We start from the raw sequence: 11,985 nt of genomic DNA, 5'->3' as shown, positions 1-11,985 counted from the left end.
ATAGTATAGGTGTGTGGGGCTTATATATAGTGTGTGTGGTTGTATATAGTATAAGGGTGTGTGGTTGTATATAGTATAGGTGTGTGTGGTTGTATATAGTATAGGTGTGTGTGGTTGTATATAATATGGGTGTGTGTGGTTGTATATAGTATAGGTGTGTGGTTGTAAATAGTATAGGTGTGTGTTTCTGGTTGTATATAGTATAGGTGTTTGGTTGTATATAGTGTGTTGTTGTATATAGTATAGGTGTGTGTGTATGTATAGTATAGGTGTTTGTGTAGTTGTATATGGTATAGGTGTGTTTGTGGTTGTATATAGTATAGGGTTGTGTGTGTGTGTGTGTGTGTGTATATAGTATAGGTGTTTGTGTGGTTGTACATAGTATAGGTGTGTGTATGTATAGTATAGGTGTTTGTGTGGTTGTATATAGTATAGGTGTGTGTGGTTGTATATAGTGTGTGATTGTATATAGTATAGGTGTGTGTTTGTGGCTGTATATAGTATAGGGTGCGAGTGGTTGTATATAGTATAAGTCAGTGTGGTTGTATATAGTATAGGGGGTGTGGTTGTATATAGTATAGGGGTGTGTGTGGTTGTATATAGTATAGGTGTGTGTGTGTGTGGTTGTATATAGTATAGGTGTGTGTGTGTGTGGTTGTATATAGTATAGGTGTGTGTGTGTGTGTGTGTGTGTGTGGTTGTACATAGTATAGGTGTGTGTGGTTGTATATAGTATAGGTGTGTGTGTGTGGTTGTATATAGTATAGGTGTGTGTGTGTGTGTGGTTGTATATAGTATAGGTGTGTGTGTGTGTGTGTGTGTGTGGTTGTACATAGTATAGGTGTGTGTGGTTGTATATAGTATAGGTGTGTGTATGTTTAGTATAGGGGTTTGTGTGGTTGTATATAGTATAGGTGTGTGCTTGTATATAGTATAAGTGTGTGTTTGTGTTTGTATATAGTATAGGTGTGTGGTTGTATATAGTATAGGTGTGTGTGTGTTTGTATATAGTATAGGTGTGTGTGTTTGCGCTTGTATATAGTATAGCTGTGTGTGTGGTTGTATATAGTATAGGTGTGTGTGTGTTTGTATATAGTATAGGTGTGTGTGTTTGCGCTTGTATATAGTATAGCTTATATAAAGTACAGTGAAGTTTACCGCTCAGACGGCACTGGTAACAGTCCAATATCATTCAGTATAGACACTCTCTCCCAGAAAAATGCAGTGGACAGTCCGCAATCCAATGAGGGTGTGGATGGTAATTCTTATCCTTGTAGTTCCACCGAGCTCCTTATCGTCTCCCTCCACATTCAAAGAACTCCTGGTAGGAAAAGGATCTTATGTCTCTAATAGATGGAAAAAGGAAGACACATCGTGCAACACCCTCTGAAAAAGATTGCTCCACGCCAAGTTTAATCCATACTCACAGAAGTAACAAGAAATAAAAGCATCAAGGTAAGTAAAAATCTTTACAATTTCTAGGCGGCACGCCAAACACTCTCGCCCGACCCTGGGTTTCGCCCTTCCGGCTTCCTCTGGGGCATGACTGTCCACAGCATTTTTCTGGGAGAGAGTGTCTATACTGAATGATATTGGACTGTTACCAGTGCCGTCTGAGCGGTAACTTCACTGTACTTTATATATGTTATTTAGGGTATTTGTTGGATCATACCCAATTTAGTTTTGTCTGAGAGAGATTTTGTGGGTATTTGAGCCAAGAGAAACCACCATTATATTTGTATATAGTATAGCTGTGTGTGTGGTTGTATATAGTATAGGGGTGTGGTTGTATATAGTATAGGGGTGTGTGTGGTTGTATATAGTATAGGTGTGTGTGGTTGTATATAGTATAGGGGGTGTGGTTGTATATAGTATAGGGGTGTGTGTGGTTGTATATAGTATAGGTGTGTGTGGTTGTATATAGTATAGGGGGTGTGGTTGTATATAGTATAGGGGGTGTGGTTGTATATAGTATAGGGGGTGTGGTTGTATATAGTATAGGGGTGTGTGTGGTTGTATATAGTATAGGTGTGTGTGGTTGTATATAGTATAGGGGGTGTGGTTGTATATAGTATAGGGGGTGTGGTTGTATATAGTATAGGGGTGTGTGTGGTTGTATATAGTATAGGTGTGTGTGGTTGTATATAGTATAGGGGTATAGTGTAGTGTATAGACGGGTAGCGTGCGGCTCTATTGTGTGTGTGTGTGTGTGTGTGTGTGTGTGTGTGTGTATATATATATATACAGACACACATATATATATGGCACTATACAGGTGAGTGACGTTCTCCTGGCATATTCTAGGCAGGTTATTATGAGAATCTGATAGTCTCGCCCCCCCCCCCCCCCCTCCATCTCGGTGCGTTTTTCACTTACTCTTTCACTATCTCCCCAGAACCCCGACATCCCCTGTAATACCCCATATTTATAATGTGCCAACTACATCACCAGAACTACTGCCGGATAGACCGCCGATCATATGAGAACTATTAACTATTTACTGGTAGATACAGACAGTACCACACATGATAGTCTTAGATACAGCGGCTCTGCAGACAGTCATGATATGATTAGATACATCAGTTTACAGTTCTCATTTTTGCCATCTCATTGCTGTACAGATGGACTCCGAGGTCACTGTGTACGAGTTACAGAATGATTGCTCAGTAAAAAAACGTGAGGCTCCTCTGATGTTTCGTGGAGTCAACAAAAGTCGCCTCTTGATCGTAACCAACCAAAAAACCCAACTGCGATTTCTCAACAATTCGATACGAAGCCCAAGAACAGAGGAGGTAAGATGCCGCTGTGAAGAATAAGTGCTAGAAGACCAGATAAAACAAAGGGGGTTGGGGCACAAGTCAACATTTTGTCCCCTAATGGTGGTTTCGACTTTTGGTCTTCTCGTCACTTGTGGGGTTCCCAATTGGGGCCCCCACTTGGGCATAGGACAAGTACAACTTATGTGCCCTATCTACCGCCCGCTCGGGCACTGCCTTGCACGCTTGCCCAGTCCACAACTGTTCTCCAGTTACACGGGTGGCTGTATTTCCATTTCGAGACAATTTGTGGTTCATTAGATCACAGCAATGAGAATAGTCAGAGGTCATTCTCATTAGTGGTGTTGGTCCCCAATTTATCAAAGCTGTGCTGTGATTGGCTCTCAACTAAACCAATCTGAGCATGGGAAAGAAAACATTACCACATTCTAATTTCTTACCTTGTCTGGTGGGGACTCCAGAATATTCTCATACAACAGTCCTAGTTTCCCGCCATGAGAAGATATGGTAGAACTTTCCGCTTCATTCTTCAAGATGTTGTCAATAACTCTTTTAGATTATCATGGCCTATTTCTATTATATATAGGGTGGTGACACTTGGAACGCTTTCCAAGAGAAGAGTATATTTCGGCATGGAGCGTCCATCAAGGTGTTTGCCGTAACGGACCCAACTGGGACTGAATGGGAGGTGAGGAACAACATCTGAATATCTGTGGTCAAGATATGATGAGGAACATGGACCTTCATGAGACAGATGGGTTTGACTCTTAAAAATCATTACAAAATAAGTTTCGAGAAGGTCAAGAAAGGTCCCGTCTACAGGCTTGGTGTTTTCCAATCTTATCCCAAAGCCCTCAAGATCTAGGAGTGCGCAACAGTCTATGTGACTTCAATGCAACTGTTCTCACCAAATTTCCTACCTTCACTCCATTACAGGTCCGCTTGTTGCTTAGTCCTTCGGAAATTTCCCGTCTGTCCTCAAATTTCAACTTGACTGGTTTTGTCAGTGCCTGTTTGGTGAGTATTATACTAATTTATAGAATAATAGTTAGGAGAATTCCACTTTAATTGATCTTCACTCCTTTGCTCCCTTTAAATTGGTTGCACAAAAACATGTCGAAAGTAGGTCGGTAAATTCAGACTTCGTCTACTCTGTGGTCAACGGCTTTTTCCAGCCATTTTTCAAGAACTTATGAAGGTTCTCAATGGCAATTGACAGGCATCCATAGTGAGGAATGAGAGGGGAGGGTGATTTTAAAGCCTTATTGATGGCTTGCTCTTGGGCACCATGGTTGATCCACCACATCTTTGCATAGACATGTCCTGCTTCCATGGCAAGTATGTCACTTGGTGCCATGATCATCTCAGATCACCACATCCTCCCAAAACGTCTTGTTCAAGGCAGATTTCACAATTCTCCATGACATCTCTTCACTCTTGCAACTTACAGACATCGGAAACATATCAAGAATCTCTCTCCTCCATTTATGGTCATCAAACAAGACACGAAGATGTGGAAGAGCTCAGCATGGCAGCCACACAGTTTATCAGCTGTTCCGAAGACAATAAAGTCAATGATTATCAGAAGAAACTCAACAGGATCTTGATTGAGAAACTTGGAGCATCTTGCTTAGGTCAAGAGAATATGAAAGACATGGTGGTTGGTGCCCTGGTGGTATTGGTGGCAGCTGAGCTGGCAACATCTGTTGCAGGTACCAGGAACTTTGACTACAAAGTTGAGAAAGAAAAGACTCAAGAGGATCAGAGCAAGCAGGTGAGGAGCTTGTGATATAGAGAATTAAGATTATGTACAAGAATATAACTACTATAATACTGCCCCCTATATATAAGAATATAACTACTATAATACTGCCCCCTATATACAAGAATATAACTACTATAATAATGCCCCTATATACAAGAATATAACTACTATAATAATGCCCCTATATACAAGAATATAACTACTATAATACTGCCCCCTATATACAAGAATATAACTACTATAATAATGCCCCTATATACAAGAATATAACTACTATAATACTGCCTCTTATATACAAGAATATAACTACTAGAATACTGCCCCTATATACAAGAATATAACTACTATAATACTGCTCCTATATACAAGAATATAAGTACTATAATACTGCTCCCTATATACAAGAATATAACTACTATAATACTGCCCCTATATACAAGAATATAACTACTATAATACTGCTCCCTATATACAAGAATATAACTACTATAATACTGCTCCCTATATACAAGAATATAACTACTATAATACTGCCCCTATATACAAGAATATAACTACTATAATACTGCTCCCTATATACAAGAATATAACTACTATAATACTGCCCCCTATATACAAGAATATAACTACTATAATACTGCCCTATATACAAGAATATAACTACTATAATACTGCTCCTATATACAAGAATATAATTACTAATACTGCCCCTATATACAAGAATATAATTACTAATACTGCCCCTATATACAAGAATATAACTACTATAATACTGCCCCTATATACAATAATATAACTACTATACTACTGCTCCTATATACAAGAATATAACTACTATAATACTGCTCCCTATATACAAGAATATAACTACTATAATACTGCCCCTATATACAAGAATATAACTACTATAATACTGCCCCCTATATACAAGAATATAACTACTATAATACTGCCCTATATACAAGAATATAACTACTATAATACTGCCTCCTATATACAAGAATATAACTACTATAATACTGCCTCCTATATACAAGAATATAGCTACTATAATACTGCCCCTATATACAAGAATATAGCTACTATAATACTGCCCCTATATACAAGAATATAACTACTATAATACTGCCCCTATATACAAGAATATAACTACTATAATACTGCTCCTATGTACAAGAATATAACTACTACAATACTGCCCCCTATATATAAGAATATAACTACTATAATACTGCTCCCTATATCCAAGAATATAACTACTATAATACTGCCTCCTATATACAAGAATATAACTACTATAATACTTCTCCCTATATACAATAATATAACTACTATAATACTGCTCCTATATACAAGAATATAACTACTATAATACTGCCCCCTATATACAAGAATATAACTACTATAATACTGCTCCTATATACAAGAATATAACTACTATAATACTGCCCCCTATATACAAGAATATAACTACTATAATACTGCTCCTATATACAAGAATATAACTACTATAATACTGCCCTATATACAAGAATATAACTACTATAATATTGCTCCCTATATACAAGAATATAACTACTATAATACTGCTCCTATATACAAGAGTATAACTACTATAATACTGCCCCCTATATACAAGAATATAACTACTATAATACTGCCCCCTATATACAAGAATATAACTACTATAATACTGCTCCTATATACAAGAATATAACTACTATAATACTGCTCCTATATACAAGAATATAACTACTATAATATTGCTCCCTATATACAAGAATATAACTACTATAATACTGCTCCTATATACAAGAATATAACTACTATAATACTGCCACCTATATACAAGAATATAACTACTATAATACTGCCTCTATATACAAGAATATAACTGCTATAATACTGCCCATATATACAAGAATATAACTACTCTAATACTGCCCCCTATATACAAGAATATAACTACTCTAATACTGCCCCCTATATACAAGAATATAACTACTATAATGCTGCTCCTATATACAAGAATATAACTACTATAATACTGCTCCTATATACAAGAATATAACTACTATAATACTGCCCCTACATACAAGAATATAACTACTATAATACTGCCCCTATATACAAGAATATAACTACTATAATGCTACCCCCTATATACAAGAATATAACTACTATAATACTGCCCCTATATACATGAATATAACTACTATAATACTGCCCCTATATACAAGAATATAACTACTATAATACTGCTCCTATATACAAGAATATAACTACTATAATACTGCCCCTATATACAAGAATATAACTACTATAATACTGTCCCCTATATACAAGAATATAACTACTATAATACTGCCCCCTATATACAAGAATATAACTACTATAATACTGCCCCCTATATACAAGAATATAACTACTATAATACTGCTCCTATATACAAGAATATAACTACTATAATACTGCTCCTATATACAAGAATATAACTACTATAATACTGCCTCTATATACAAGAATATAACTGCTATAATACTGCCCATATATACAAGAATATAACTACTCTAATACTGCCCCCTATATACAAGAATATAACTACTCTAATACTGCCCCCTATATACAAGAATATAACTACTATAATGCTGCTCCTATATACAAGAATATAACTACTATAATGCTGCTCCTATATACAAGAATATAACTACTATAATACTGCTCCTATATACAAGAATATAACTACTATAATACTGCCCCTACATACAAGAATATAACTACTATAATACTGCCCCTATATACAAGAATATAACTACTATAATGCTACCCCCTATATACAAGAATATAACTACTATAATACTGCCCCTATATACATGAATATAACTACTATAATACTGCCCCTATATACAAGAATATAACTACAATACTGCTCCTATATACAAGAATATAACTACTATAATACTGCTCCTATATACAAGAATATAACTACTATAATACTGCCCCTATATACAAGAATATAACTACTATAATACTGCCCCCTATATACAAGAATATAACTACTATAATACTGTCCCCTATATACAAGAATATAACTACTATAATACTGCCCCTATATACAAGAATATAACTACTATAATACTGCCCCCTATATACAAGAATATAACTACTATAATACTGCTCCTATATACAAGAATATAACTACTATAATACTGCCCCCTATATACAAGAATATAACTACTATAATACTGCAATAATCGTTCATGCTTTTTTTTTCTAGGTTCAGGAAATAATCAATATTTTCGACGTGACGGCCTCTTTGTTAACTGTATCACACAGAGGGAAGAGGGTGCAGATTATATTTAGGAACCCCTGCCCTGATAACTGGGTAAGTATAGACTTCCCAAAGTTTTCAAGAATGTATCTTCTCAGGCTGTCGTCCGTCCACCCCCTAACATACTGATTTCGAAAGAACCCTCCTGTTGTGAGGACTAAGCATGATGGGGCGGCCATTAAAATAATATGATATCCACTTTAAATGTTGTTCGAGTGTTCAGTGGTCTTCTATTGACAAAAGCTTAAGGAACCTCCACCAAATATCGTATATGGAAATGCTACAACCTTCAGCTTCTTGAAAGTAGGAGACTCTAGCCCTCTCAGCAGTCCCATCATAGACCCCTAGAAGGGTAAGCTGAAACTTCAATATAGGGTAAAGTCAAGATCAATAAAATAGCGCCACCTAAAGGCTAACCTTTCATGAAAATCAGTACAATAGTTTCTTCTTATTGCTAAGCAGAATTGACTCCGAGGATCTCACTACTAGCCTGACTCAAGGTATTTACTTCTCTTTCCAAATCTTCAGGCATCGGGGGGCAAGAAGCTTGTCAAGTCTGGAGAGACATTTGTGTTTGGATTATGTCACAAGGTGGTGTCCATATATGAAGCTCAGTCTGAGGTGAGTTAGATGTGCCTCCATAATTTTGATCATGAATCAGGGGCAGCTCTGGACCCCCAGGTTGGGACAACTGAGGTTCCCATGCCTGGCTGTGGGGAAGCTCAACCGATTAGAAGCGACGTGGCCCAAAGTCGGCTTCTGGAGGGACTTCATTGTCTACTAGCGGAAGATGGGGGTGGTTGTGGGCTGCATCCCATCCCCTAAGTTGACTCCTTGTAGATGGAATGTCAACCATGATCTCCAGCCATAGATGGGCTTTTTTTTTTTAAAAGGGAACTCCACTTAAATTACACATTTCCACCAATTTCTGTTGGGGTCCTCATAGTTCACCCTTGCAACCAATTTAAATTTTGATATGAAATCCACCATGTTCTCGCACTGACTCATGTAATAAGTGTGACAACCAGTAAAATATCAGATACTGATGTTGATATGGCTACGGAAGAGTTAATATTCAGAAAACTTTATAACTGTTTGTTTTACAGATCCAATTTTTACAAAATTTGCAAGAATCCTACGACCTGGTCTCGGTCTTCCACCTTCCTGCTTTTGTGGAACACTTATTGGTAAATATGTAAACGCTATGAGTCCTAATTGCCCACTAAGAAATGAGTTCAGTGAGTAAGAAGGTAGAATGGAAAGCAAATGGGCCACATATAAGCCCCACCTATAATAAAATACTCGACCACACCCCTATAATCAATGGCCACGCCTATTAGACAATATTGGAGGAATATAAAACCTTTTGATGGCCTAAATTAGGATAGTAAGGCCAACTGGTCGCTACATTCTAGACCACATTTATGGAGGCTACACTGGTGGTCTACATGCAGGAGTCCATGGACCTATGTATTCCTCTTCCTGGGAGGTTCTGCATGCTAATATATAGTTCTCCTTCTATAACTTCAGTCCATGAAGCAGGTCGAAGCTACAGGACTTGTAGTCCCAAAGAACCCATCAAAGGACTTCAATATGCTTAGAAAAACACTGATCAAACCAAGGTCTGGTTACACCTACATTTCCTAAGGTAGATCTCCTCTCTTGTTGAGGTCTTCAAAAAGGGACTGAGCTACAGAAACCGGATTATAGAAAGGCCTACTACTACTTTTCTATGTCAGTAGACATTTGTGAGGGTTCTTGATCTGGAACCCCCACTGATTCCCAGTATGAGGAACCTGCGGTGTTCGTTTGCCAAAACCACTTCCATGTTGGTTGAAGATTTCCATAACTTGGACTTCTTTGGCAGCTGTGTCCTCATAGAGATGGACCAACCTACCTATGAAGGGTTACAATACTCATTTCTAAAAGAACTTTTCATTTGTTCATTCTGTTTTATAATCATCAGTTTTTCTTCAATATATTACAGATGACCTCAGCATGGAGAAAGAAGATAGAACTTTTCCTGAAGGAACAAAATCAAAGGAAGGAGATCATTAATGAACTGTCGTCCTTGGCTGTGAGGTTCGTCTGCAGCAAGACGTGCCAAAAGGAGGCCTTCATGAAGGAGCTACAAAGGGAAATGGTGGAAAAATGGTCAAGCGTAGAAGCTTTTTTAGTGGGTGATGAAGTAGTATGTGCCTTTGGTATTTTGGTGGCCATCTTGGCAGCCGTCACAGCCAAGTCCATGGTAGGCAGACGCATTCCAGATAGTGAAGAAGTAGAAGACCCAGAAGAACCCACTTCCTTAGATGACAGTTCCTATGAGATCATCACCACAGTAATTGTGGAAAATGATGGGGCACAACCTGACTTAGGAAGTAGTATCATTGTTAAAAACCGAGTACAATTCAAGAATGGTGTAGTGGGTATATGTGGTGCTGAATCTTCTATTGATGACCCCAATGTATTAAGAACAGACAATCAAGGAAGCATCTATATTCACGGTTCTTCAAACACTGCAGAACCTTTAGCAGAGCCTCCTGGTGTTAGTACACCGGATACTGCCGACCAGGAAATAGAGAAATCTAATGATGATGCTGATGAGAATTTTGGTAAATATCCAGATTCTAAAGACAATGCTCATCAGAGTGGTCCCACCAGTGGAGAAGATGAAGGAACTCTTCATAGTCAGGATAGCAGTGGTGGTCCAAGTCTAGATGATTCCAATGATGATGACAGAGGAGAGCAACCAAGTGTAGAAGTTCGAGACAATGCTCATGAGAGTGGTCCCACCAGTGGAGAAGATGAAGGAACTCTTCATAGTCAGGATAGCAGTGGTGGTCCAAGTCTAGATGATTCCAATGATGATGACAGAGGAGAGCAACCAAGTGTAGAAGTTCGAGACAATGCTCATGAGAGTGGTCCCACCAGTGGAGAAGATGAAGGAACTCTTCATAGTCAGGACAGCAGCCGTGGTCCAAGTCTAGATGATTCCAATGATGATGACAGAGGAGAGCAACCAAGTGTAGTAGTTCGAGACAATGCTCCAGAGACAGAGGACTCTTCTTTTCTGAACACAATCTTCAACACAAGTTTTGTGGCCATGCTGATCCCTGTTCTTCTGGCAATTACTCTTGGCCTACTGATTGTAAAATGGCAAGCAACCTTAGGTTCTTCTGCTCCATAGAAGACCCCGTATTAATGTCATTTCAAAATCCTTACGAAAAAGTATAATCTTTATCAAGTATGTAATCAAGATCTGTTGTAGGAACCTGTCACCAGGACATCAAATCGACACCTTAATCAAAGGCACCCCCTTTTATGATGCCAGGTTTGGTCACCCAGGACAGAAGGGCCATTCTATTTCCATGACCCTTGGGCCCAATACTTCACCCCCTTGTTTGATAATGTAATTCCTCTGTAGAGGGGAGTCCTGCACAGGTTCTTGCCACCCAATAGCATAGGGGGTGGGACTACCCAGAGCTAGGCCCCCTCTCTCCATGGTTCCTGGTCTGCTGCTTTGGTATTTACGCCCTTGGCCTTAATAATACTAATCTGGACGGGGCATTAAATGGCCTTCTGAAATGCCTATCTAGAGCTGGAAGTGGTTTGTGTCCCTCCCCGCTGTTAGTCCTCTACCATTTAGAAGACCTAACAAAAGGTCCTATCCCCACAGCCCAGAGAATGTGTCATATGACTAAGGCCTGTGTCCAAGATATCTAGTCCTGGTCCGTTTGGTCCCTCTGGGACCATTTTGTTGTATGCGTTGTACCTAGCATTGGGGCATGTCCTGGTGAGAGGTCTCCTTAAACCGTATAAACTTTTGTAGCTATTATTTTCTTGCTGTATCGGAGATAAGAGCGGTAACTGATGTAAAAACAACATTATTAAATCTTCTACTTGTCCAAGAAACTAGTGAGTGTTTGTTTTTCCTCTGATGTGGACAACCCCTTGAACAAGAATTAACAACCAATTGTAAATCTGGGTTTCTTGGGCGGAATAGGACTTTTTTTTTTTTAAAGGAACATGTCACCAGGGAAGTCTCCTTTTATGTTAGAGCCATGCGATGCCGAAGCTTTACTGAACCAATGGGCGTAGTCCAATCTTTTGGC

General features: G+C 38.4%; 1 protein-coding gene across 1 annotated transcript in view; it reads left to right on the top strand.

Moving 5' to 3' along the window:
- The window catches only part of LOC142665314 (uncharacterized), a 17,000-nt gene extending 5,226 nt beyond the window's left edge, over positions 1-11,774 (top strand). Inside the window, exons 2-9 of the mRNA XM_075844989.1 lie at positions 2,622-2,792; positions 3,364-3,465; positions 3,714-3,794; positions 4,228-4,551; positions 7,820-7,927; positions 8,402-8,494; positions 8,980-9,060; positions 9,861-11,774. Of these exons, the coding sequence (XP_075701104.1) occupies positions 2,622-2,792; positions 3,364-3,465; positions 3,714-3,794; positions 4,228-4,551; positions 7,820-7,927; positions 8,402-8,494; positions 8,980-9,060; positions 9,861-11,060 (2,160 nt within the window). The 3' untranslated portion in view covers positions 11,061-11,774. The remainder of the gene's footprint in view (positions 1-2,621; positions 2,793-3,363; positions 3,466-3,713; positions 3,795-4,227; positions 4,552-7,819; positions 7,928-8,401; positions 8,495-8,979; positions 9,061-9,860) is intronic.
- The last annotated feature ends 211 nt before the right edge of the window (positions 11,775-11,985 follow it).

This window comes from Rhinoderma darwinii, chromosome 12, assembly GCF_050947455.1.
Source record: "Rhinoderma darwinii isolate aRhiDar2 chromosome 12, aRhiDar2.hap1, whole genome shotgun sequence".
NCBI classification, from domain to species: domain Eukaryota; kingdom Metazoa; phylum Chordata; class Amphibia; order Anura; family Rhinodermatidae; genus Rhinoderma; species Rhinoderma darwinii.
This window is presented reverse-complemented; position numbering and strand designations above follow the sequence as displayed.